General features: G+C 47.6%; 2 protein-coding genes across 5 annotated transcripts in view; both read left to right on the top strand.

The window, feature by feature from the left end:
* Positions 1-11614, top strand: part of CCDC13 (coiled-coil domain containing 13) — a 32479-nt gene extending 20865 nt beyond the window's left edge. For all 3 annotated transcript variants that reach the window (XM_052695044.1, XM_052695046.1, XM_052695045.1), the window contains exons 12-16: positions 600-683; positions 1422-1550; positions 3981-4135; positions 8016-8130; positions 8667-11614. In XM_052695044.1, coding sequence (XP_052551004.1) covers positions 600-683; positions 1422-1550; positions 3981-4135; positions 8016-8130; positions 8667-8826 — 643 coding nt within the window. In that variant the 3' untranslated portion in view covers positions 8827-11614. The remainder of the gene's footprint in view (positions 1-599; positions 684-1421; positions 1551-3980; positions 4136-8015; positions 8131-8666) is intronic.
* A 2827-nt stretch (positions 11615-14441) lies between these two features.
* On the top strand, positions 14442-26378 carry HHATL (hedgehog acyltransferase like). Of its 2 annotated transcripts, none has more exons than XM_052695088.1 (12): positions 14442-14670; positions 15720-15861; positions 16615-16682; positions 16982-17095; positions 17351-17422; positions 18207-18416; positions 21313-21484; positions 22155-22299; positions 22649-22684; positions 22843-23044; positions 24291-24432; positions 25723-26378. In XM_052695088.1, exons 2-12 carry the CDS (start codon positions 15756-15758, stop codon positions 25842-25844), a joined length of 1389 nt encoding a protein of 462 aa, XP_052551048.1. In that variant the 5' UTR covers positions 14442-14670; positions 15720-15755; the 3' UTR covers positions 25845-26378. The 2 variants fall into 2 exon arrangements, with proteins under 2 accessions (XP_052551048.1, XP_052551047.1); XM_052695087.1 differs by having other exon boundaries at positions 14443-14670; positions 17228-17422.
* The last annotated feature ends 934 nt before the right edge of the window (positions 26379-27312 follow it).

Genomic DNA, 27312 nt, shown 5'->3' with positions numbered 1-27312 from the left:
AAGTAAAAATCTGCAGTTTAAGGCTGGGCCGTGCCTGTCGTTACCAACCTCCACTTGGTTTTGGGATGGGTTAACCAGTCACAGCCTAGGTAGCTGTTATGCTATATTAAGGCTTTATCCTATGTTAGCTGCAGCTTAAAGACCAGAAAACATGGGCTACATCTACAGGGAATTGCCTTCAGATGGCTGAACTCAAGAATTAAAGTTCTGCACCTTGTTGTGGAACAGGGGTTAGGTTGGTTCTGGTGGTTCTGCTCACCAGTTGCTCTGTGGCTACTCTTGACATCCACATGCTACAATGTTGTGGTACAAAATGTTGGCATGAGGTGCCAGCAAAGTACCTCTGGAAGCACAGAGATGAAAAACTGAGCTTCATATTTTGTACACTGAACACTCCAGGTGTTTTTGCAGTGTGTTGTGGGGTTGGACAGCAAGCTGAGCTATGCTGTGTGCAAAGCCTGTGTGATACTCCCTCAGGAGGCTCTAGGAGGCTCTCCCCTGCAAGGCAGCAATAAACACAGACATTGGAAAATCAGAGGAGTTCTTGGAGGACTGCCCTCTGTAGAGGTCAGTGTTTAACAAAGCTTTCTTCCTTTCAGCACGGTGTCCAAGATGGGCCATATGCTTATAGAATCAGCAGCTACCAAACCTTCCCTTCTCAGTAGCAACATCACACCTGGAAGGTATGTGTATCGACTTATCTGAAACAAGAAAGAGAACCTGTTGTACTCCACAAGCTGCTGGCAGCCTTTAGCTGCCTTGTTTTAGTAAATGGCAGCTTCTTTTACCATCTGTCTGATACTGTTAGAGGGTTTTGACAAAGGCTGTAGTGTCTCCTTGCTGTCTTGCTTTTTTAATCAGTTGCTAGTTTTATGCCCCTTTTTTTCCATTTTTCATCCTCAACCACTATGGTTTCTCCTGCTCTTGGCTCTAAAGGAGATATTTCTGAATACTCCTGTGCAGAGAGGGAAGAGGAGAAATGAAGTACATAACAAAGAGATACGTGGAGATTCATTTCATCGCATATTAGGAACAAGAAAGGCCATTTTACTAATGCTGCCTGAAGCCTTTCCGTTAGAGAAAATCAATAGCAAGCCATTTAATAGCCTAGTGTGGCACTTTGGAGAATCCCCATGTAGGATTCTCTTACTTTGGCAGCAGCAGCAGGAGGAGAATCTGTGAACTGATGGCAGGGGGAAGTTTGTTTTCAAGGGTGATGGGAAGGGGGAGAGCACTGTTGGAAAGAGTGGCTTTGCTTCCACATATCCCATATACTGCAATATGGGGATTGATGCTGGGGGGGAGGTAGTGAGCCTGGCTGGTCTTCAGACAAGTGTATTTTGATATGTTTTTTCAAATGCTGTCATCTCTTTCATTCGTGAAATGAGAAACAGACACTTTTATGCTTCTGCTGCTTTTAGGCTTGCTGGCATCGACAGCCTGGATTTCAAAGTGCTGCAAATGCAGATCACAGAGCACAAGGCCCTGTGCCAGGCTGCAGAAGTGGAGAGAGACAGGCTCCTGGAACTGGTCGCTGTGCTGCAGAAAAGGTAGCAACTGATTCTGCCAGTGTCCCTTATGGGATGCTGTGCTTAAGGAGTGGCTGAGACACGTGAGAGTCTGTGCCATGCTGTCTGCTATGCTACGCTCTGCCAGCGTGATACATTCCTTAAATAGTGGCTTTTCAAATTCTTCTGCTCAATTTCACTGCCTAGTTGATGATTTTTTTTTTATTATATGTATTTATTCTCTTAAAGTACAGAAAAAATGGAGTGATCTTCAAGCCTGCTACACTTAGGTAAAACTGGAGTTGGTGTATTTGTGTATGTGTGGCATTACTGAGGCAGCAGTATTATCCATCAGTAAGAAATACTGTAATTATAACCCAACTTCTGCTTGAGAAGCATTTCACATTCTTCTAAGTTTCACCTTTTAAATGAATTTCTTCTGGTTTAACTGAAGGATAGAAGTGATATTTTTGTTCTCATTATTCAACTTGAGACAAGGTTAAAATCAAGCTATGCTTTCAGAGGGCAAGCAAAGCAGTCTTTGCTCTTTAGAAACCATTCAGCCACTAACTTTTTCCCAGTCAGAGAGTGCATAATATCTCATTCCCAAATCTCTATTCCAGCTTGTAAGAAGATATTTTTTCCCAGTGTTTTTTGAAAATGATAAGAACTATTTGCTTGCTTGCTTTATTTTGCACTAGTGATCATTTCTCACTTATCCAATTTTTGTTCTGTACAATTAATCACAGTCAAAAAAACCCACCTTTACCACAGTTCTAAAACATAAATCACCTCCTGTGCTTTTAAGGAATAAGTCCTAGAAATATGCACTGGGATCATTTTGTTCATGTCTGTAAGCCCAGTGACTTTAATAGAGCTGTGCAATTAGGTAAGGGTGGAGGTGTGAGTGATTGCTGAATTGGGGCCGTTGTGAATATGGGATAATGAAGAATGCAGAGGCAATGAAATGCACAGTTATAAGTAAAATGTACCATAGACTGATGATTCAGCAGCTCCACAGTTGCAACACATTTATCACGGGCTCCTGCAGGTAAAGTAAATTCTGTGAGATTGTATGCAATAATTCTTGGAAGACCTCAGGATAATGTAACATCCAGTTATATTTCAACAGGAATATATGTAAAAAAGGGAGGCATTCCTCCTCTCCCCTTCCTGTGTTGGAGAATAGGTCAACAAACTCAAGGGATGTATACAGTGCTTAAGCCAAGAGGAGAGCACTGGGAATGGTTACACAAGTAGGATTTCTCTACAGCAGGCTTTAGAACTTCAGACTGTATTTCACTGCTGTTTACTGCAGAGCAGAATATACTGTGAGAACACCCTGTGTTGTTAGCAGGCTGTAGGATTGGGCCCTACTTTGGGAGGGGAAAAGCTGGAGCAAGATTTCAGTTTGCTGCTCATGTTGGTGGAAAACTTCATAAAACTCAACTAGTCTTGTCATTTTTCTCCATTGTTTGTGGAGAAAACTGCAGTGGGAACACCTGGTCAAACAATAGTTTAATCAATTCAGAACCACCGAGGAGAAATACAACTTCACATGGCCTGTCACCAGCATGGTAATTCACTGCCACAGGAGGTCAGAGCCTTGCCTGTAGCTAGATTTTTAAATGCAATGATATAACTTTATTATAGTTGTAATATTTTGTTTAGTTATGTTGGTTGGGAGGGAAGTAAGGCTAATCACATCTTTTGATTCAAGGAATAATCCACTATCACCCATGGGGCCAAGGGAGTTTTCTTATTCTGCACCATCCAATACACTGAGTCCATTCAGGATTCTCTCTAGCTTTCAATTCCTCTTCATCATTTGATGTCAGACTCTGCCCCCATGAGAAGCACCACTGACTGCATCTGTGAGTGCACATCTGGATAATTTGCTAAGATGTTATGGGAGGTGAACAGAGAGGTGGTTTGCTCTTCCTTACTGTACTGCAGGGTGAGCCATTGCCTTTTCTTCCACTTCTTTCCTTCCACAGGGTATCTAATGACCAAGTTTATTAAAAGTAACATCCAGCTTCTTTTTGTGCTTGCAGATAACTGATGCAGAACAGCTAAATGCTAGGCAGTGTTTTCATAAACTGTTTTCCTTCCAAATTTCCTTCTCAGTGTTAAAAAAAAATGCAGTCTTTTTCTCCCTGCAATAAAAGCTCTCTGCAGTTTGCCTGCTCATCTGAGTAGGAAATTCACACAGGTGGCTGGTGTTGAGGGATCTAGGCAGCCTCTATTAATGAACCTATTATTTATAATTATACTCATTAGTTAATTCTGTTTTTCAAATTGAAAGGATGTCATCTGGAAGAACTGCACTGGAATTTCTGAGTTTGGATGCATGGAAAACTCTCCCATTCCCCCTGTTGGGAGCTATGCAGCATGAAATTCAGTGCTAAGACTGGCTGATTCTTTATAATCACAGCATAACTAAGCTTTGAACCACCTTTTTTTTGGTATCAGGATAGAAGAAGGCAGTGATAAAGTCTTGGAAGCTGAGAAGAGACTTCAGGAAGAGCGGCGGCGATGTGTCATTTTGGAGCAGCAGCTTGAAAAACTACAAATGGATCCAGGGAGGCTCACAAGTACACAGAAACCTCCTCTGAGGAGCAAAACAGGTGAGGTGGAGCTCTTACCTACAACTTTGTCCCCCATCTCACATCACTGGTTAACAGACAGCAGCAACATTTGGACTCTCATCTCTCAAACCTACATAAATGCTTGACCTTATACCCAGGGCTTTGGACCAACAGTGGACTGATACCAAAGATGAACTCCTCACTGCTCTTTGTTCAACAGCAAATTTAAGCCACAGATTTAAGTGAGACCAGGACTTTTGCAGTATCTTGTTTTCATAGGGTTGGTGGTCTACAGAAAGAACTGTGTCCCCAGCATGACCACTGCTCTGTTCCCTTTGTACTTCTGCCTGGGAGATTCATCTGAAGGTTAAGAACAGAATTAAAGGACGCATCCCAATTTAAGGCCTGTCAGCATCTATGAAAAACTATTGCTGGTGATGTAGTAATTAGATCCGGTGTAATTTATTATCCCATGAACATGTTAATCTTCAGCTATAAATATGAAAGCCTTACTAGCATAGTTAAAGGAGGAGAATTCATGGCGGATGTTAAATTTTTATTTCCCTGATCAGATTCTTTTATTGCTTAAGGACTCTGATTCTGTCAAGTGTCTAAACCAATAAAATGACACATATTCTAAAGGAAACTTTTCCAGAAATTCCCATTTTTGTATGTATTTTCATAAAGTAAAAAGAGTTTAAATGCCTGCAGACCAACAGTAGTAATAGGAATTTCAATTCAACAAATACTGGGATGGCATCAGACTGAGTTGCAGTTACTAGAGAGATCACAAGTTTCACTGCAGTGTTGATACGTGCTCTTGGCCTGCCCTACACTGGAACATGTGATCCTTGGCCATAGAGCTCAGTAGCTGCATAGTGTGGTTTTCTATAGTGACTGCATCCAGCACTACTTTGTGTACTAATCCCACCTGATCAGCTTCTTACAGCTGATCTGCATTGAGCACCATGGCCTTTATGAACAGTGACCTCCCTTTCCACCTGATGTCTTGTTTCTCCTTTGATGTGGGTTAGGCAAGGTAAGAAATGCTACCATGGCTGTGTTGTATTTATTTGCATCTCTCATTGCAGTGCTCTTGGTCATATCCTTGTTTGGCAATACAATCTCTTTGGAGCAGTGTAATGGTGCAAGAAATCACATGGTGTTCACTGTGGTCTCAATTCATCCAGGGGAGCTAGGCCCCTGATGTAAAGGTGCACACAGTGCTTAGGACCTCAAATGAAGCACTGCCTTTCACTCATCCAGCGTAGAGAGAGAATTGAATTCACAGGAATAGGATTCAGAAGAACCTTTGTCCCAGATGAGTACTTCCTGCTTCCCTCTGTAAAATATGGATCAGTTCCTTGGAGCAGAACTGTTGAGCCCTTAACAAAAGCCCCAGCCAACACTGGCTTATTTTCATGTCTTTTTCTTCTGACTTGCAGACCTGTTTTAACTGTACTAACTGACTGTATTAAGTGATGCAGAAAAGCTTAGATCCCAATAGAGAGACTCCCTCCAGAAAACAGAAAGGTGCAGTTCAGTGACCAGCACCGTGTCAGACAGAACAGGGCTTGGAAGCCAATTGTTGCAGCCTTTGGGCTCTGGGATACAGGACATCATTCTGATAGAAGAGTGTTGCAGGGCCTCACAGAAGTAGTAGCATAGGGTACCAGTTGTGATTCCCAGTAGGAATTGGATGTAAGAGGTGTTGGAGCCCTCAGATGGTTTTTTCTGAGGAAGAAATCAGAATGTGTGTTGAGACAGGCAGTAGGCAGGTGAGTTTGGAAATAAGCCATCAATCCAGGCTTTCTCTTCTGACCTATTGCCTTAAATTTATAGTGGCATCTTGGTGTTGTCTGCTAGAGGAGAAACTGATATTTAGAGCTTAAACTTTTATGCAGCCTGGTTGTGTAAAGCATTCTGCTATCCTGCATGTGGCAAACTTGAATTTCCCTTGCACCCTCAAATTGAGATGGTGATAAACTCTTCAGGTTCAGAGCCATTTTGGCCAATACAGTTTGGTAACTCACCTCTGAGAGGCTGGCATTTCAGAGCTGAAGGAGGCAGGCTTTTCTTACCAGCTTGACAGATCTCTTCTTACTAAATATTTTGTTCATTAGCCACGTCTGCCTAAGGACTAGAAACAAATGTAGAAAAAGATTGGCAGTAAGATTGGTAAGAAGAAATCTGTAAGTCCATGAGATGAGGAGGTAACAGTCTTTCACCACAGCTGTTTGAAGAGAGCTCTGCCCTTTGTGGTGTGCCAAAACTCTCTGGAGTTTATACAAGAAACAAGCCTACAAGGCTGTAATATAGCTCTTCAGCAAACTATGTAGGTTATATAAATTCTTTCATGCCAGATAATTGAGGAAATAAGGAATGAAAACTTGAGCATAAAATAGACTAGAGAACCCACTAATTAACATAATGTTTTCTTTTTGAAAATGCAAAATTGGAGTGAGCTGATCTAATTACTAATCTAAAGTTCCTAGTCTCCTCATTTCAAGGGATGCTGAGTAGTTAGAAACAACTCAGTCATGTTTTAAAATTAATGATGGTTTAGGGTTTTTTTTTCTGTCTTATCCAAATTTCTAATTAGCAGAGAATAATCCCAGAGGAGATTAAAAGCAGGTTTTCCTCAGTCCTGTGAAACACAACATCAAGTTGTGAACCATTTTATGGTTATAAAGTATAACCTTTCTCCTCATAGGTTTCATACTCAGAGTGTTCCCCTACCATGTTCTGTTAGATATTCCATATGAGAAGGATTCAATGTTTTAATACTAAATGTACTTATTTGAAGGTATTTGCATTACAAGGGATTTTAATGTAGAAGAGTGATACAACAATATACTGAAATCACAACACAAGCAATTGTGAGATGCAGTTGAATCAAACATGGTTCACATTACAAGTCAAAGCATCATGATGTCCTCAGCTACCAAGAAGAACACATGGCTTGAAGCCTCCTGAAGCCTGTTCTTCCTTTCAGGGGTCGGTTTGTTTGGTTGTTACATTGTTTTGGACTGAGCCACGCAGGCACTTCCTCCTTATTGCTCTGGCTGGCTCAGAAAGGCAGCACATTCTGTGGATTATTTTAGGGAAAGCCATTTACGTTTACTCAACTGACACAGCTGTTTATCTACAATGATGGACACCCTCTGGTGTTGAGATAAGTTCATTCCCTTGAGATTAAGTCCGGCTTTTCTTCCAGTAGTTCTGGTTGCTTCCTGCATTATTTTCTGAGCTTTGTGAGCACACTGACCTTGCTTGCCTTCTCCGAACCTCCTGCTGTAGGGATTCCTTGCTCACTCCCAATTTGATTCTCCACTCCCAAAGGTAAATTTGAGGTATATTTTCACATAACCCTTCCTATATAGCCCTGAAATAAGATTTTGGGTCCATTTAAAATCATAGGAACAACACTCCGTGTTCTGAGAGGACTTTGTTTTGGAAAGCATTCTCCATTTACAATCTTCATTTGAAATACATGTTTAATTACTTTACTGAGTTTAATCTAGATTATGTTTATGCTGAGGATCACCAATTACTTTCAAAAAGCTGTCTTAATGAGTGCCACATCGCTGGCCTTCAGTAAGCAACAGCTGTCATTAGTTAAAGTGAAATACAATGATAGACATTAAAATCATACTTTTTGTTTGCTTCTACACTGTCACCTGTTGTTTAGATAGGTAAACACACATTTAGCCCCAAAATGCATATTCATCATGCTTTCATTTTGCTGGAAGGAGATTAAAATAAAACTCTGTCCTATATATTTGCACTGTCTTCTTGGGTATACGTACAACTGTGTTTATTCACTGTATCCTGAGATTCAGTTGAAGTCTCACGTGGTGGAAAAGATGGCTTGTGTTGCTTGTTTTACTAATACTGCATTTTGTGATGAAATTTCCAGGTCAGTCTGCTGGTCAGTCAAGGCTGTCCTTGAACATGAGTGATAGGAAGGAGCTCTCTGCAGCCCAGCTGTCCAAGCTGCCTCTGGAGTCACAGATAGAGGAGCTCAGCACGAGGTATGGTTTCCCTTCCTCTATGCTGCATTGCTGCCATTCAGTATTGCTATTCAGTAATAGTTCCCATTCATTGCTGTCCTCCTAGCAGTGATTTTACCTGGACCAGCTCCTCAGAAGGAAAACCAGCAAACTGTACAAATCACAGATCCTCTGCGTGGAGTTTTCCTGTATCATTCTTATACCAGCTGCCTAAAAATGACACAGATACCCAGAAATGTAAAGCAACATGAAGCACTTCAAAAGAGACACCTTTATTTTTTTCTTTTCTTAGCTATTGATTGCAAGCTTATTGGTGGAAAAAAAAAATAATCATGATCTTTAACAAAACATCTGAGAAGAATCTTTGCCTTCTGATACCTTTTTCTGTCTCTACGAGAAAAGGAGCAAGTGTTTATAGGTCTGCTCTTTCTCATGCCTGTTACAAAATTACCAGAGAGCATGTGTTACAGTGAATTCTTCCCTGGAGCTGAAGCACTGTTCTAATTTGTTTTGAAGCTCCAAAGCTCACATGAAAGTTTCCTTTTGTTTCCTCACAGGCTTGTGATCCAGCTGGATGAGAATGAAGCTCTGAAGGCTGCTTTGGAGACTACTGTGAGAAAGAAAGAGGAAGACTTTAAGCTGTACCAAGACACAATGGACCAAGTGAAGGATATCTTTCTACAGGCCATTCGGCAGCAGAAACAAGAGAAGAGTTAAGCAAGATAATCAGAGCCCTCTGAACTGCAAAGAAAGGAGAGAGGCCAGGAGTTGTGCCCATGGATTGAAATGCCCTGGAAGTGTAGTTTTGCATGTCATGTCTTCAGCTTTTGTGGGAGAGAAGGAGAGATGGAGATGGAATACAGAAAGACAGAAGATTTTGCATGTTGGCAAATTCAGGCTGTAAAAGTTAGCAAGCAGGTGGCTCCCAGGCTACACATGCCACAGTTTGGTGCAGTTTAGAGAGCTGCAATTCTGCAGTGTGATTTGGGACAAAGCCTCCCTGGTTTCATTTAAGAGAGGGCTCGATATTCTTTACACTGCTGCCTTTATCAGCATATGAAGGAATTTGCCTTACAACAGTTATGCCAGCCCCCTTCCAAAGCTCTGCCAGGAGCAAACCAAGTTCTGTTGTTATCAGCACACTGACACCCGTCTGCCTAAGGCTGTCTGTAGTACTTTAGTGCTGAGGGAGTGGGTTAGCCTAGCCTGAGAATATCAGCAAGTGCACTCTGTAGGCTCTCTATTGACCATCCCAGCTTCTTTCTTTGCTTGAACATAATGGCAGAGAAGGTTTCTGAAACTCAGTAGACTTTCCACGGGAAAGGAAATCTTTGTGGAGTGCTCCTCCAATCAGTAAGACTTACCTTAAATGCAGCTCCCTGTAATAGCTCATCCCATATGAAACTGGGTTCTGAATTCCCCAATTTCTCTGCAGCCATGCATCAGGCAGGTCTTGTTCTCATTAGAAAGAAGTGCTGGTGGAAGCAGGCAGCTTTATTACAGCGGAGGAGGGACTTTTGAAGGCGCTGAAAACTCTTACGTCTCTGTCCTTTTCTCTTGCAGCAGGATGAGAGCACCAAATGCAAGCTAATAAGACATTAGCATGCAGCCTGCCAGCAGAGAGCTAGCCTTGGGGATTACAAGCAAATAGAGAGCTAGTCATTTTTGAATAGTGCTGCCTTGTTTCTCAGATGAAAGTCTTTTGAAAACTCTTCTCTTTCTGCTTTGCTTTGTCAGCCTCTTTTTGTGAGCGTGAAGTTTGTCAGGCTTTAACCCCAGCCATCACCATCCCAAAGTGGATTTGTGGACGGGCAAATGACTGCTCTCTACCCAGCATGAGCAAAGGGGTCTTTCTCTAACAAGTGGGGCCAAAACTGCTTATTGTCAGATTCCTCCTGCTCACCCTGCCAGAAGCACCAGAGGAAAGGCCATCTTGCAACCCACAGTACGCTCCTGTCAGCTGGAGGAGTTGTAAATCCTGCATTGAGTGTTTGACAAAGTTTTGTCCAAGTGAGCTGCAAGCACTTCCTTTCTGTTCAGCTCCATCCTGATGATGCATAATGCAGTGCAGACCAAAGGGAATAATTCAGCCTACCTCCTATAGATATTTTCAGAGCCTGCAGTAGGGAGATCACCCAACAGCGTGGCCTGAGCTGTGGAGGTTTTGCTATGCAGAGGCTGCTAAGCTCAGGCTGACAGCTTGCAGCTGGAGACTCTGATTTTGCTTACACAGAAGTGTGAATCAATAATATTTTCCCGTAAGTACATAAGAGGAAAACTGCTGTCCTTTCCAATGAGTGGTTGGTATTTGTCTCCTGTCCTCATAATGCTCTCTAGCAAAATCCTTCCTGAGGTGGCAATGAATCAACCGATGAAACTCAGATGAGAAAATGGGAGTGCTGGATGTTACAGAACACATATGGCTTGATAGCATATGGTAGAAACCTCTGAAGTGTTGCAACACTTGTTTCTTTAAGCATATGCTTGTTTGGGGTTGCACAGAAGCCTTTTTCTCCCTTTTTTTTCCTGATGCACACAACCAGAAGATGCCTTGAAGAAGGGGGAAGAAATAAGTCATAGTGAATGTGCAATGTGTAATCTGTCTCCCATCACAGAGTACTGGGGATCTGAACTCTGGCCAAATTCTGCAGACCTTCTCAGTTTTCACCTTAGTTTTGAAATAAATTCCCTCTGTACTACCAACAGAGTGACCTGACTTTGACTTTTGCCCGTATTGACCCCTGTAGCAGCTGATTCCCATTTTCTCAAGGTGTGGAAGAGGCACAGTTCACATAGTTTTGTCATTGAATTTAAGAAACTCAGTGAGATCTTTGAAGACCAAAACCATTGCAAACACTGGTCTCACTGCAGAATCCCATGCTGCAGGTCCTCAGCCAGAAAATCTCATTTTGATGTGCTGTTTGAGCTACATTTCTTGTAGGGATGCAGCTGGGCTTGATCTGAAACCTCACAGATTGCCTGCTTTCCTTGGAAGTTTCTCCTACCAGATCAACAACCAGCCTATTAAAATCTTGTGTGTTAACTCTCATTTCAATCTCACTGGCTTCGCTTTGCAGCCAGCCATCACTGTGCCTCTCTCTGCCAGATAAAAGCAGTGTGAACACCCAGCTTTTCCTCACTGGCACAGCCTTCACACAGCACAGTCGTATCACAGGCCACATTTTGAGAAGCTTTGAGTTTTTTCAGTCTCTCTTTGCAGTTTTGATGGCGATGACGACGCTCTGTGCTGCTGATGCAGGCTGGTGGCGGCGGTTAAGCTGTGAAGAACAGCTCTAAAGTGAATTCTGCTGTAGGTATTTGAGGCTGTGAACACTTCTTGTTGGGATTCAGGCAGCTTTTAGCCACCGTGTGCTATGAACACAGGTCCAAAGACCAAAGGTTGGCTCAGCAGAGCGCTTCCACTAAGCAGCCAGAAAGTGCCTGATGGATGCATCCCATTTGAAAAGTACAGCTGAGCCACTGGGAATAAATCCTGTTGACCTTCGATTAATTGTCAGCCTTTTCCTCTCGGCCTGTTACAAGCAGCCTTACCTACAGACAGCAAGCATTGCAAGAGTGCAGCCCGCTGCCCCAGCTGGCCGTAACGTGAATTAAGTTGCATTAGCACAGTTAAATATAGATGGTATCGACACGCGCAAGCTCTCCGTGCCTTGGGCTCTGCTGAGCCAAGCGACAGAGGATCAGCCAGCAGGTCAAAGCTGATCCCACTGTAACTGCTCCAATTTAGAGCCGTGGATTTGGGCTGCGGGTGGTGTGTGCCCTCCCCAAGCATCGAACCCATGGGGGTTTTGCATCTGGGAGACGGTCGCCTTTCCAGAGCACTTGGTCACTTTGGTTTTTGGGAGCTTGGCAGCAAATGCCTCGTTGGAAAGGCTGCAGAGCAGGGAGATGTCAGGAGGAGATGCATTTAACTCCTTTGCAGGGGGGAAGCAGGGAGAAAGGGACAAAGGAAAACTGCTTTGCCCGCAGCCAGCAGCTGCTGCTGCCCTGCAAGCACTGGGGCCATTGCCCCTTGCATGACATATGAATGAGCTTTAAATGGAAAAACCCCACAGTAGAGCCCCTGTGCTCTAAATTAAGCCACCGCTGAGCCAAGAGGGGTGTTGGGTTTCTCACTCATCCTCTCCCCTCCGAGCTCTGCTCAGAGCTGGCAGGTCCCACAGGACAGGGCAGCCTCACTCAACAAATGCCACCTCAATCCCCACACATCTCCTCTTACAGAGCAAAGGCTCCAAACCCCATCTGCTGGCACAGGATGAAGCTTTGGGTTTTAGAGCAGTTCATTTGTCAGCAAGAATAGTTATCTGTACCTCTTCAGGAAGGAAAGGGGATCTTGACAAGAAGGGCTAATGGCAGCAGGCTTCAACTGATGCGGGGTGTTGCTCTTGCCAAATGCTGGGAGCTTTCTTTGGAGCCCTTCCCAGGGCAGCAGGAGATCCTGGGGGGAGTGTGGTGCATTGGTGGGATCACTGGGGGCCAGGGGGAAAAGGCAGGACTGTTCTGGGGGACTGAAAGATGTCATGGGTGACCTGGGATGGAAGGCTGAAAGGTTGGATGGACAGACAGACAGACTGATGGATGAGTAGATGTGTGGGTGGGTGGATGGAAGTTTGAATGGATGGAAGTTTGGATGGATGGAAGTTTGGATGGATTGATGTTTAGGTGGATGGATGTATTTCGCCACATTTCCTTCTCCCAAGCTCTTCTGCTAGCCAGGGAGGTGCCTGCTGAGGTCCTAGTTGACAGGCTCCCAGCTGCACATGTACATGGGCAGATTTGGTGGGGGAACTTGAGGCAGTACGAAGCAACACATGTTGTTGATTACAATCCTCTCTCCTTCCATTTCACCTCACAGAGAGCTGCTCCAGCAGCAGGGAGGCAGCAAGACGAAGCAGGTGGAAGTGGCCAGGAGGAAGTTGTCCCCATCTCACGTTGGTGCTGTGCCCTATTGGGAGGGGGTAAGGCTTTCATTGAGGCCCACTATCTTCCCACTCACTTCCCTGCATATGAAAGAGAGGATTGCCCTCTGCTCATGTACCACATCTTCCAGCAACCCGACAGATGTTTGAAGATGCTGTCATTAAATCAGCTCGAGGCCATAGACAGCTCTTAGCAGTAAAGCTGCAGTACTGGGGCAATAAAACACACAGGTGTCCCCAGTGCTGAGGAAGGCAGGCTGGTCACATTAAAAATAAATCTTACTATATTCGAAATAGAGAGTGAGGGGTTTTTTTCTTATTTTTTTATAGTATCTATAAATTAAAGCTAAATGATTTTTATCATCACGGTTCCCAGAGCCTTGTGAATAACTGCCGCACCTCTGCTGCACTTTCCATCCAGGAAGCTCACAAATTACCCAGGGTAAAAACGAAACATAAAATTAGATAAAAGGGAAGGCAAGATAAAATAATGAAATAATCAAATAAAATAATAAAATAAAAATAAAGGGACCTGCTTTCCTCTTTTCTCAGGCAGTGAACGTGCTGAGGATTCCCAATGTGGAGCACAGTCGAGGAAAAAGATTTAGGGGCAGACACAGCTTTCCTTTCTCTGAGGCACCCTGAGGTATTCCGGACATCAGCCACACTGCTGTCAGTGAGTGGAGGCTCATCACGGTCACATGGAGCATGGTAAATTGTGTTCGTTGCTTATCAACACTGAGCTCTTAATTAATTCTTCTCTGAGCACCTGGTCAATTATAACAGGGTGTGAGGGGCCAAGTTCCTCTGGGTAGGGACGGAGCTGTGGCAGAAAGATGAAGGCTTTGGTGGTTTTCATTATTACACCATTGAGCAGTGGGCTCTGACTTGCCCTCATCCAGCCCCAGGCCAGGGGGAGCCCCTTGGCACAGAGCTCCTGGGGTGGTTCCTCTCTCTGGAGCCCAGAACGTGCTGCATTTCACCCCAACGCAGCCAGCCTGTGGGGTGTTGATCACACCTGCCTTTGTTCGCTCCCCCAGCCCCAAGGGCAGCTCATGGAGGTCAACCCCACCAGGATCTTCAACCAAACCTCGTAGGGAATGGCAGAGAGAGCTCAGCTGGGCACACAGAGATACCAGATGCTGCGTTGACTCATACTTGGCCAACCCCAAAATCACTCTGCCCATATCCGCAGCCAGTCCCCTTCTTTCAGCCACACACAGCGTGCCTCAGTTTCCCCACCTGTGCACTGAGGTCAGCCTTGCAGGCTGGAAGCACAGCCCCAGACCTGGCCCGGGTTGGCTTTGGCAGCCAGCTCAGGTCCTTTCCAGCAGCTGCAGTGACAGACAGCTCCTGAACCAGCCCCTCTGCAGCGCTGCTCTAAAATAAAAATACCTCCCGTTGCTGTGCTCCACTCCTGGCCAAACTTCCTCTGCAGGCACTCTGGGGGGGACAGAGCCCCCAGATCTGCCCTGCTGGGCTGAGAGATGCCCTAGGGAAGGCCAGCAGCCCCCCAGAGCTCTGCCTTAAGGTTGTTTTTTTGTCCCCTACTTTTCTCCCCCTCCTGTCCCCCAAGCCCTCAGGTTGCATTGCAGGACGCTGGCACCCCCAAGGGCTTAAGGTCAGTAATGGGGAGAGAAATGGGGCTTGGGGGGGGAGGGGAGGAATAGTAGCCTGCGGGGGGTGCCCTTGGTGGGGAGGGGGTGAGGATGATGTGGGTCTCGGGGGAGGGGGGGCAAACCCTGAAGGGGAAATGCTGAGCTTGGCAGCTAAAACTAATCTTGCCCCCCTCCCCCCCCCCCCCCCCCCCCCGCTTTAATGCGAATAAATAACCAAGCAAATAAAAGCCTTGAGAAACATGGAAAAGGGATAAAAGCTCTTTAAAGCCGCATCGCCCGGTGCCCTCCCGCCGCACAGGGACTGCAGAGCGATGGCAGCGTGCTTCCCCCCCCTCCCAGGCTCCGCAATGCCCGCTGACCCCAAATCCACCCCGCTGCTTTGTGCTGCAGATGTGGGTCCGCTTTTAATTGCTGTCTGAACGCGGAGCTCTGCTGATCGGGGGATGCTGGCAGGGCAGTAGGGCGCTGCCACCACGGGGTGAGGTGGCACCGAGATGACAGGGCAGGACCCTCACCCGACCCCAGCCCTGCTGCTGCTGCTCCTCCTTCCCCCCAAGCCCCAAAAGGATTTGGGCAGCTGACGACCCGCGGAGGTGATGGGAGATTGGGATGGGAAGGTGTTGCAGTGCCGGGGTTAATTAGTATTGGCAGGAGTAATTAGCCCAGGGCTTTGGGAACACCCCCAGCACACAGGTACATGCTGAGAGCCCAGAGCAAAGTAAAACACCTGCAGTAAGCAGGCAGTGGGTGGGGAAGGGGGGAAATTCCTCTGCATCCCCTCCAGCACCTTTGGGCTTGACCTGCATCCCATCAAGAAGTGAGGGGTGATGCAGGAAGAACCCCATCCTAGTCTTGGGATGGGTGTGAGCCCAAATCCTGTATCCTGGGTGGGTCTGGGGCTCCCCCAGCATTCAGCTAATGCTGCTTGCTCCTCTTCTACCAGCCTACACAGGAGCCCACCAAGCAGGGTGACTGAGGACCAGCAGTAACTTAAGGCATCTGTGGGGTGGCTGAGTTTTTACCTCGGGTTTTATTCCCTCCCCTTTCCCAGGTCTGGATACCCTACACCCAGCAGTAACCCACAGCTATGGGGGTTAAGACGATGCTGCCCAGCCATGAGCTGGGCTTCTATGCTCTCGTTGTGACCTGTGCCGTGCTGTACAGTGGCAGCGGTATCTTTGAGGCATCCAGAGGTAAATATCCCTCACTGTGTCCCTCCTCTCCTTCCTTATCAACATCATAGCTTTAATTTGTTTGGTGGATAGTAACTTGGGAGTCCTTTAGAGTGGATCCAAAGGGATTTAATACCCACTGCTTTCAGCCTTGTTGCCCACATGGCCCCATTCCTATGGCTCTCTAGCTGTTGCCCTGAGCATGCCACCAGCATCACACGGATTCACTTCCCAATGGTTCTTTTGCCTAGAAGTAGAAAGAAACACCTGAAAAATGCACCCCTCCAAGTGGGAACTCATGCAGGAATGGTTGACATTCCTGACTCCCAGTTTTCCATTAGAAATGGGAACTTTCAGGATGGGGCTGAGGGTGTTTGGGCCCCCATGACTCATCGTCGTGGTGAGGAAGGTTCCTTGCCTTGCCAAAACGTAGCTCCCTCTTTGTTTTTATCATAGAATCACTATGGTTGGAAAGATCACTGAGATCCCCAATCCCACCCCACCCCACTGTTATGGCCCTCAGTGCCACATCCCCACACCTCCAGGTGCAGTGACACCATCACACCCCTGGGCAGCCTGTGCCACTGCAGCACCACTCCTACAGGAATCAATTGTTCCTGTTATTCAACCTGAACCCTTCTCCCCAGAAATTTGCAGCCTGGTCTAGTGGTTGGTGACCCTACCTGTGGCAGGGAGGTTGAAAGTGGATGATCATTAAGGCCTTTTCAACCCAGGCCATTCTATGATTCTATGATAACTCTTGTTCTTCTGCAGACAGCATGAACAGAAAAGCCTTTCGGGATGGCATCAAGCCAGGCTGGCACTACTTTGGCAGGAAAATGGTAAGAGGAGGAAGCAGAGCTCTTATTTTGCTATGGACACTTTTGAAAAGTCTTTGTGTATTTTGTCCCTTAAGAAAGGAGTGGATGTTGTCAGGGAAATGGTAGCCCTGCAGCACGGAGGATGCTCTGATTTGGATTTGTCTCTTCCCAGGCGTTATGACAAAGCTAAAGTTCTTGTCAGCCCTTGGGTGGAAATTGGGAAGAAAGGGCTCTCAAATGCATGTGTTTTCCTCTTGAAATGGGCAGTGGGGTGGGGACATAGAGGCTGGGGACCATTAAGCAGCCTGCTGCTCCCACAGGACGTAGCCGACTTCGAGTGGATGATGTGGTTCACCTCCTTCAGGAACGTCATCATCTTCACCCTGTCAGGACACGTCCTCTTTGCCAAGGTGTGCTCCATGACAGTGCCACAGGTGAGTCAGGGCTGGGTTAAAAGCAGTGGGTTTACCTGGCATCCACTGGGCGGGCATGGATGGGATGCTGCAGGGCAGTTTGGAGGAGGGAGGGCTGAGGGCTGCCACCCTTCTGATGGTTTCCCCTCGCAGCACCGGGCCGTGGTATACATGCTGTATGGGATGCTGGCTGTGCTGGGCAGCATGGGGCTCGCCTACCTGATGATCATCCTTTCCCACTGCCTCATCCTCTACTCCGTGGCGCTGGCCAAGCAGAAGTGGCTCTGCTATGTGGCTGGGCTCTGCTGCCTCGCCTCCATCAAGCTGGAGCCCTTCAGCTCCTGGCAGGTAGGTGCCATCCTGAGCCTCCCCTCTGCCTCCCATCCCTCTCCTTGGGTTTACTTCCTTGGGTGTCCCCAGACCCCGACTCCTTTTCCTGGACCTGTGGCAGCTCCTTAGGGTTTGAGAGCAGGGCAGCATTGTGGCACTGAGCTCAGGAGCAGTCCCCTGGGGGCTGTGTCACATACTGGTGGTTTCCATCTTGCTGCTTAGACAGCAGTTTGTCAGATGACACCAAGCAAGAAATTTTCTTCCCCCATGCCTCAGTTTCCCCACCTGTCATGCAGCACTGGGATGGGTGCCTACCTGTACAGTTAAAGGCTTTCTCTCACTGGTGGGTGGGGAGAAGCTCAGGGAGAACCTTATAAAGCCATGCAGTCCCTCTGAAGGGCAGTACTGCCAATCCCTGCCCATCATCACTTCCTGAAATGTGCTCCTGCCTCTCCACTGGGCTTCCACCGCTTCCCTCCTCCCTCTGGGGGAGGAGGAGGCTTTGTCCCTCTGCCCCGGGACAAAGTGACATTCCCATCCCAGATCACAAACACATCTTCAGCAAGTGACTGTGGACTGTGTTGGCTAAGAGGACCTCCCACTCCTCTGGGATGTAGGAGCCAGAATGAAAATGGAGCCCTGGCTTGGCCCTCCAACAGCAATGCTCATTAGCTGCAGGGATAATTGCCGGAGAGTAATTAGGGGCTTTGCCAACTGCCCCAAACGTGGATGTTTTCTGCAAGATGAGGGAGAACCGAAGTGATGCCGCGTGCCTGGTGGTAACTGTCCATTTCTCACCCAGAGCGGGTTTGTAACAGGAGCTTTTGATCTTCAAGATGTCCTTTTCTATGGAGGAAGTGGCTTCACCATCATGCGCTGCATGAGCTTTGCACTCGAGAGCTCCGAGAGGAAGGAGGGCATTTTCTCCATCTTCGACCTCCTCAAGTACAACTTCTACCTTCCCTTCTTCTTCTTCGGGCCTGTCATGACGTTTGACCAGTTTCACAGCCAGGTGAGTGTCCCTATGGCCTCTTGAGTTGATCTGCGTGAACTGAAGGTCTACAAATCCCCACTGTTGGCCACAGCGAAGGTGTAAGCAGTCATAGAGGTCATGTAGGCCATGGACACAGACCAGGCTGCACAATGGAGCTGTGTGTTTTGGTGAGGGGTGAAAACTGATGGGTTTTTCATCTTCTCTTTTGGGTTTTTGGCCATTTCTCCTCACCAACGCAGAAAGGAGGACACTGTCATGGTGAATGTGCCATGTTGGGATTGAGGGCAGGAGGGCTCATCTCGTTCCTTTGCTTGTTGGGCACTTGTGCTGCTGTGTTTTGGCAAGCCTCTGTCCTGATGCTTCCTCTGATCCAGATGACCAAACTTGGACATCTCATATACTGCACACAACCAAGGGGGATTTGTGAAGGGCAGACTCCAAACAGCAGACCCCTGGGCTGCCGCATCTGGGTTCTTTCACATTCAAAGATCGAGCAACTGCTTTTCCAGTCCTGGGATCCTTCGACCCCAGTGACCAGCCTTGGTCCCAAGTCTTACCCAAATGAGCGGGTATGGCTTGCTGATGTGCCAGGAAGCCCAGCTAATGATTACTGTCCACGCCGCTGCTTCCTTTCAGAGAATGAATAATTCCAATAATATTGGGGCTCTGACATCTGGATGCAAGAACATTTCAGACATTCTTTCATGAATTCAGAAGAGAACACAGCCCAGGCTATGTTTCTGTGTTTCTTCTAATGATGCTGTCAGGTGTAAATAAATCAGGTCAGTGGACTTGTGGTGCCTGCAAGACACGCACTCCCATCACCATACAGGTGATGTGAGTGGGTCTTTGTTTCCTGCTCCTTCCACATAATCCCAGATAGGGGTGTTTGTAGCCACTTAATGAGCAATCCCCTCCTCTGCTGCGTAAAACCCTGTCCCCAAAGGCACGGTGAGAGAGTGCAGCCCCTTTCCCACCCCACAGACCGGGGACCTGCCTTGGCCTGGACACCACTGCCACCTCCTGGCGAGGTGCCACCCTGCACTGCTTGCCCTGCGGCTAATTGTAGAGCTAGTTCCTAATTGCCCAGTAGTAATTATAAAGACGGATAGGTTGAGTCCTTTCTCCAGATGGGATGTATGGCCTCGTTAGGGGATGGATCTCCTTGGCTCCTAATGGTGCTGTGTCCTGGAGGGGCCCTTTCACCCTGCATCCCCCATGGGTAGTGGGACTGTGGAATCACAGTATCATTCAGGTTGGAAAACACCTTTGATATCCCAAAGTCCAACCCCAGCCCACTGATCACATCCCTCATCTCCACGGTTCTTCAGCATCTTCAGCAATGTTGACCTCACCACCTCCCTGGGCAGCTGTGCCACTGCATTGCCACTCTTTCAGAGAAGAAGTTTTTCCTACTATTCAACCACGGCTTGGCCAATCCTTCTCAGGCTGTCTCTCTTACTGAGAGGAGGGAAACAAACTCACTTCTGTGGGGGCTGGAAGTGCTGGGGACAGAGACCCGATCCCCATGTCCTCTCCTGCTTTCTTCTCCGTCTCAGCAGCCTCTTTGTGTCCTTAAAGTGCTTGGCATACAACAGACAGGAGAAAATCTGTCAGAGGCTTTAATTCTCAGGAATCATCTGGTTCTGACGGCAGGGCTGGTGCGGCAGCGTGCAGATTGCTTTGAGAGAACTCCCACCTCCCACTGGGAATAAAGGGAAAGTCATAAACATAAGAGGATTTTAAATACAGCAGCAATTCTTACAGCAATGCGGGGAAGCGAGGCCATCAGTCTGTCCAGTGTAATCCCAACTGCTCGCTCTGATGATTTCTGTATTACAACATCCAGAGAAATGGCAGCTCCCAGAGGCCGTGTCCTCACAGGGTGCTGCAGAGAGGAAAACCCCACTGAGAGCTCCCAAATGCCCCTTGTGCATCTGTCTGTCTCCCTTACAACAGATATCTACAGCAGAAGTTCCAGGGCTCATCAACCATCCTCCTGATCCTCCTCCTCCTCCCAGATGAGCCCAGCCCAAATGCCCACCTGTCCTGGGCAGGGCTCCTGGCTGGGACCAGCACGTGGATGCCTGTTCTTACAAGTTGTGGCATCCTGTAGATGGGATGGCTATGAGCCTAGAACAAGGAAGTAGTGAAAATGTTTAGGTTTAATTGGATATTGTAGATTACAGCTAGAAGCGTAGGCAAGGAAGACAAGGAAATGGCAAGGAAGACAAGGAAATGGTATCTCAAACTATCAGAGGAAGAACCTGATACATTAAATTGGCCCATGAAGGACTGATTAGGCAGGTTTTGGGAAAAACTACCCAAAGAAATTGCTGTAGCACATATAATGGGACATCAAAAAGGAGATTCTTTGGGAGAATGGAGAAGTAGAGCAGCTGATGACAAAGTGAAGGAGGCTGCTTTACAGTCACAAAAAGCAATGAAACTGTCTCAGGTGCCTGAAATAAAGCCTCACTGCATCCTGTATTGAGCTCTGCCTCAGCAGCTCATTGTGAACAGCAAACCTGCAGCCACTGTGTAAGAAAGTGGAGTAAAGGCTTATGCCTTAGTGCTAGAAGATCGCCACTGCAAAAAAGGCTATCTAACACTCACACTTAGTGACCTATGCAAAGGTCAGCCTTAAGCTAAATTGATTTCTTGAGAATGTCCCCAAGGAGAGATCCTAAACTCTGTCTCATTGGTTGTTATGGTGTTCACCCCATTGAGGACATTTCCTCTTCTTGGGTCTTCTTTAAGCAATGGGAATTTGGACAGTGTATGTCGTGGTGTGATTCCTAAAGGAGTCCCTTAATTCCTAAGTTGAGTCCCTGTTTGGACCCTGAATGTTTCTCCAGTCTTGCTTCCCACCTTGCCCCCCAGCTCAGCCCTTCCTGCTTTGCCATCCTGGCAGGTGAGCACCCGAGATCTGCATCGCAAGGATGATGAGATGAGGAACATTCGGGTCCATGCCCTCCTCCATGTGGGGGCCATCATTGCTGTGGACATCTTCTTCCACTTCTTCTACATCCTCACCCTCCCCTCCGACCTGAAGTTCGTGAACCGCCTCTCAGACTGGGCCTTGGGTGAGTGGTCTTGGGGAAGTGCTCACCTTTGTGCTTAGCTTCAAGGCAGTGGTGGGTGATTCAGACCCCCATCCTACTCCATTGGGAAGCCTCAGCAGAGCCTATGTTGGACATATTTGAGTAGAGTCTTTCTTCCCACTGAGCTCCCTGTCATTCCTATTGTATGGACTGAAAGGGAGACAAGGTCTGAGGAAACCTGATCTCTATTTAAATTTGGCTATGCTGTGGGCAGGTCTGAACCAGGGTCTTCCAGAAGCCAAACTCCCAGGATGAGTAGTGGTAGCACACTGGCATTCAGCTGGCAGCTGGATAGAAGACTTCAGTCTCCCAAGTGAATGTCCAATGGCAGAATTTGAGATGCCACAGGGTATGTGACACCCACACTAGCCTAGAGCAGCCCCATGTCATATGGAGTGGCATCTGGAGGCCATGAGGAAATCCTAATGCAGTTATGATGGCTCCAGCATTGATTTAGGGTGTCCTAAGAGACCAGGAAGGCCTGATCAAGCATATATGTTATGTTACTCCAGATGGAGCTGTGCAGGCTGACCACATCAGCCAGGTCTGCCTCATCCACAGTGGGAGATGAGGTGTGACTGGGTGCTCAGGTGACATTGTGACCCTCAGAATAAAATCCTCTTTGTCCTTTTGACTCCTGTTTTTGCTCCAGCCGGCTTGGCCTACTCCAATCTGGTGTACGACTGGGTCAAAGCTGCTGTCATGTTTGGGGTCATCAACACCATTGCCAGACTGGACCACTTGGACCCACCCCAGCCCCCAAAATGCATCACCATGCTCTACGTCTTTGCAGAAACGTGAGTATGTTGCTGATGGAAGGCAGCATGTTTGACCCAAAAAATAATATGCATGGAGATGAGGAGGTCTGAGCTGTGCTTCTGAGCAGCCGGCCAATAGGTTGGCTGTACTGAAATTATAGACTAGACTTGGCCATAGCCCAGGGAAATATTCCTGGGCAGGGAACAATGGTAAGGAGGGAGGCTAGTGGGATCACACAGTAGCAGGACTTATTCTAGGAAAGAGCATGGAGAACTACTGTGAATGAGGTTCAAAGTAAACCTTGTTGGGGGACCAGGCACCCTCTATGGTTGGAAAGGTGTCATTAGCCCACGTGTTCTAATGTGCTCTTTGCCATCTGTATTGTAGGCATTTTGACAGAGGGATCAACGACTGGCTGTGCAAGTAAGTGCCTACTCAACCACCTCTTGTCTATTTTGGGGTCTTCTCTTTCATCATGCACTCCAGATTGACATGTTTGTGAGAAGCATGTCTTGGGTGAATGTGGAAGAAGGGGTTTTCCTTGACTATGGGGAGCACTAATCACTTTCATTGACCATTAGGTATGTGTATGACCACATTGGAGAGAACCACAACAACGTCATAAAGGAGCTCATGGCCACCATTGCCACGTTTGCTGTCACCACTCTGTGGTTGGGACCCTGTGAGATTGTTTTCATCTGGTCTGTCTTCAATTGCTTTGGCCTCAACTTTGAGCTCTGGGTGCAGAAATTCTTCCAGTGGGAGCCCCTCTCCAAACTGGAGGTGAGCAGATGCTCTGTGAGCAGGTGGGGGGACAACGGCGGGCCAGGGGACAAACTCTGCTCCTGGAAACACTTATGACTGCAGGGAGCTCACATTTCTTTAGACAAATGAAATCCATTCAGCTGAGACTGAAGAGCAACATCTCTGATGATGTCATGCAGCTCCATGTCCAGGCTTCCTACAGTGCTTTCCTATCAGCACTATGTTCAGGTACAGCCCAGAGAGCTGCTGATGCCCCATCCCTGGATGTGCTCAAGCCCAGGTTGGATGGGGCTTTGAGCAGCATGATCTGGTGAGGGCACCATGGCAGAGGACAGGAGCTCAGTGGTCTTGAAGATCCCTTCCAACATAAGCTGTGGTGCTGTGATACCAGCACAACTATGCAAGAAGACCTTGAATTTCCTGCATGGTGTCACTCACCTAGAGCAAATCCCCCCCCACCCCTATGATGCTTCATAGGAAATTTGGGCAGAGGATGGAGCTTTCAAAGAGAAAAGAAGTGCAGGACTGCAGCTCCAGTGAGGCGCTGAAATAGCACAAATGGATTCCAGAGGTCTGTCCATAGGGAATTTCTTATACATTTCCATGCAGAAATCATTTGCTTTTCTTGTTCTGCAAAACGCTTTGGCATTCTGAGGGCTTTTGATCTGATTTCTGATAAAAGCAAATATTTAGAATGAATTGTTTTCCAACCACTCCAAAGCTCAGTGCCCCATCCTTGTTTGGGACCAAGATGCCTCAGAGACATGGTTGGAAAAAACTCCATTCTGGGAACAATTTTGTTGTTTATTTGTTTTGCCCAGCCCAAAGCCTGAGGTCCTACACAGAGTCAGTAAAGACTCCTTTTAAACAAAAACATGGCAGAGCAATCCTCCTGTTTGCTCTGCTCTTTTTACTTCCAATCAGATTAAGGCACCCTCAGGCAGCGAAATCTCTTTCCCTGCAGCACTGCAACTCTCAGCACTGAGTGGTCTGGGGATGCATCATGCTCTTAGAAGATTGCTGTCAACCACTTCTCTGCTCCTGGGGAGCTGGGAGTGACTGGGATGTAGGGCTAATGATAATCCCAGCAAACAGCAGCATTCATCTGCCTTGAGGAATAGCAACAGATGAAGAGAGGAGTGCCCAGCCATCACAATTAGCATGAAACCATGCGTACCACCCTGATGAATTTTGGCTGCTGTCGGACTAACAGCATCTCCTTGCAGCTCCATTTTCCCTCACTCTGTTCTTCTCTCCTGCGTAGGCCAAAATGTCAGCGGCCACATCTCGGCGGATTAGGGCTGTTTTTGGGGCAGCAAATTTCTGGGCCATCGTCCTCTACAACATCCTTGCCCTCAACAGTCTGGAGTTTGCACTGCTGGTTACCAAGAGACTCCTCGTGACAGGTAAGGTGCCAGAGGCCTTCCCCACTGAGCAGTCCCTGTCCTGGTGGGCAGATATGGGGTGTGGGCTGCCAAGTCCTCCAGTGTCCAAGGCAGCCTGGCCGATGCCATGTTACATGGCTGCTCCCAGCCACGTCTGTTCTTGTGCAAGATGTGAAAATATGGATCTCTTAGCTCCCATCTGGGTTAATGCCTGGACTAGATGGTCTTACTGGTCTTTTCAATCTTAATGATTCTATGATTCATGCCAGCTCTTTGAGGTATGAGCTGCCTTTGTTTGTGCATTTCCCCGTGCAGCCTCACGCTGTGACTTGCTGCAATACAGAGGTTGCAGCTGGGGACCTGTCCCAGGTGGGCTGAGTCCCTGGGTGCAGAATGGTCCCTTTACTGGAGAAAAGGATTTACTCGTCCTATTTCATTTCCCTTTACTTTAGTAGCTCTTTCTGCGCCAGCCTGAAGGTGACATGTACAAATCCTTATGCTAGGCTCCTTACAAACAGAATTATCTACATTTTGTTGTTGGCAGATGCTGGTACTATTTTGGAATCTTCTCAAGCAACTCACTGTATAAATAGCCACCTGGAATCCATGTCCTCCAGCCTCCTTTGGGACAGGTCTGGCTTAGGAAATGGATAATGTGACGTGCTGGGCTCTATGTGCCAGAAGTGCCTGCCCGCTGAGTTAGCTGGCTTTTGTGGGTTGCATTATTCATTGCAGAGGTCCTCTTTTAGCAGGTACAAAGCCTGTGCCTCCTATCTGCTGTGGATACCCAACTTGTTGTCACAAACGCCCACTGGCCCTTCCTAAGTTGAAGGCATCCTCCCAGCTCTTGTTACTAATCAAGGTGACAAAAACGTGTTCCCACATAGGGATGCAACTAAGCTGAGGTTAACCCTCAGTGTCAGCAGGGTCTAAAGATTCCAGAAGGTTGCAGTGCTGAACAAGGATGAGTGATGGCAGGTTACGAAGCCAACTGCTGAGTCTGAACTCAACAGGCAAAGCAGATCTGGGGGTCAGCGAGAGCTCAAAGCAAAACGCCAGCATGTTCCCACAACATTAACTGTGATCCAGGATGCCCTCATGGCTTTAAGCACTTCTTCATCTAAAACCCATCCTTGGGGATTTCTCTCCTCCCTCTGTGAAGCTGTTGGTTTGGATCCACAAAGAAAAATAACTGTAGCCATGAACCCGGGGACCTCCCATGCCCACGTGAGGAGCAGAGGTGCCAGAGAAGTGTTGGCCCCATTAGGTAAGCAGCACACCAAAATGACCACGTCTCCCTCCATCTTCCAGGTTTCCCTGTCAGCACCTTGTCCATCTGGTTCATCACATACTGTGGAGTGCAGCTGATCAAAGAGCGTGAACGCATCCTGGCCATGGAAGAGGAGAAGAGTGACAAACCCAAGGCAGAGTAGAGGAAGATAGCAGTGCGCTTGCCCCAGAGCCTGGACTCCCTTCTGACTGTCTCTGCCAGGCCAGCCGCTGTCGGGGGCTCTCCAAGCACTCCTGGCAATCAGACTGCTGTAACTCACCTATAGAGAAGTCATCTGGAAGGCAGATGCCACCCCTTTGCTGCAGGGATCTCCTGTGGCACAGCAGGCATTTTGCACGCTCCCCACACGTGGCGGACCACTGAGATAGGCTCCTGAGACACATCTTTAAGGCTCCATCCTTTTTCTGACCCTTTGGCACCGTGCAGGCTTAGAGATTTCACCCTCTGCTCCCCAAAACACCCGATCCTCCAGCATCTGGCTCTCCCACAGGACCTGCAGCCCAGGTCTCCCATCTCCAGGTCGCTTCCAGCCAAAGCATCACATTTTTCTTTTGCTACAAGAAATGGTCATCATATACCGTAAATGGTTCAACATCTGGGGCTGTGCATTAGGGACTGTGAAATGGCTCAGCACAATGGATGCCTACCAAGAGGCTAATAAATAAATAGAACAGTCTTTTATAGCAAAGGGAAAGAGGTTCAGGAACTGCAGAAGGGAAGAGTAATTGTCTTCCCGCTGCCGTCAGCGGTGCAGACTGATGTCTGTTAGTATCTCAAAACAGGTCCCTTCAGTCCTAAACATCTTGAGAAATGATTTAGTGCCAGCTTCAGGTGTAGTCAGTGGCAACGCAGGGGGCATGCCTGCTTCACAGCCAGAGCACATCACGTGCTGCTCGTCTGCAGGGTGGGCATGTGGAAGGAAAAGCACAGCTCCCAAAGCTCAGCCCAGACCCAGCTCAGCCCCAAAGGGCCCTTTGCAGTGGGTTGTGCCACTGGTGTGGCCATCACAACCACCTCACTGTGACACATGCCCTGGGTCTCAAACCAAGTACCACTCAGTTTTTTTTGCATGCCATGGACAAAAGTTGAAGCTCACATTCCTGTCCATGGCCAAGGGCTCAGTAGTCAATTCTTGCCCATCTCCAGCCTCCCAGCCTGACTTTGATGCACACAGCCTAAGCCTGTGCTACACAAGCACACACACATACATACAACCAAAGGAGAAAGGCACCAAATAAAGGGCAGCACTTCGGGGCTGGGTGGTGGAGGGGAAGTGCCTGATAGCCTCCTTGGAGATGTGGGCTTTGGGGCACTATATGGGAAGTGCATTGAATAAATGACCCCACGGTGCCTTGGGGAGGAGCTGGGTCTGTCACTGGAAATAGATCCAGCTCTCTTGCACTTTACAGCAGCTTTCAGAGGCCTTATGTCTGAATGGTGTCAGTGTGTGGTGAGGGTAGAATGTGGACCACTTTGCAACATGGGTTGAGATGCTTGGTGCTGCTGTGTTCTGGCTTCTCTGCGGATGAAGCAGGAATGGTTCCTTGTCAGCTTTCAGCTCTGCCCAAGTGATTGACAAAGTCCCTGATAAATGTCATTTATTTATGTAG

This window comes from Tympanuchus pallidicinctus, unplaced genomic scaffold (assembly GCF_026119805.1).
Source record: "Tympanuchus pallidicinctus isolate F22 unplaced genomic scaffold, pur_lepc_1.0 scaffold3, whole genome shotgun sequence".
In the NCBI taxonomy this organism is placed as follows: domain Eukaryota; kingdom Metazoa; phylum Chordata; class Aves; order Galliformes; family Phasianidae; genus Tympanuchus; species Tympanuchus pallidicinctus.
Note: the sequence above shows the minus strand (reverse complement) of the source record. Positions and strands in the feature narration are given on the sequence as shown.

Coding starts and splice junctions, on each gene's coding strand:
- HHATL (XM_052695087.1), top strand. CDS start 15,756: ATGGGGGTTAAGACGATGCTGCCCAGCCATGAGCTGGGCTTCTATGCT. Junction 17,423..18,206: donor AGCCCTTCAGCTCCTGGCAG/GTAGGTGCCATC, acceptor TTTCTCACCCAG/AGCGGGTTTGTAACAGGAGC. Junction 23,045..24,290: donor AGCCCCTCTCCAAACTGGAG/GTGAGCAGATGC, acceptor TCTCCTGCGTAG/GCCAAAATGTCAGCGGCCAC.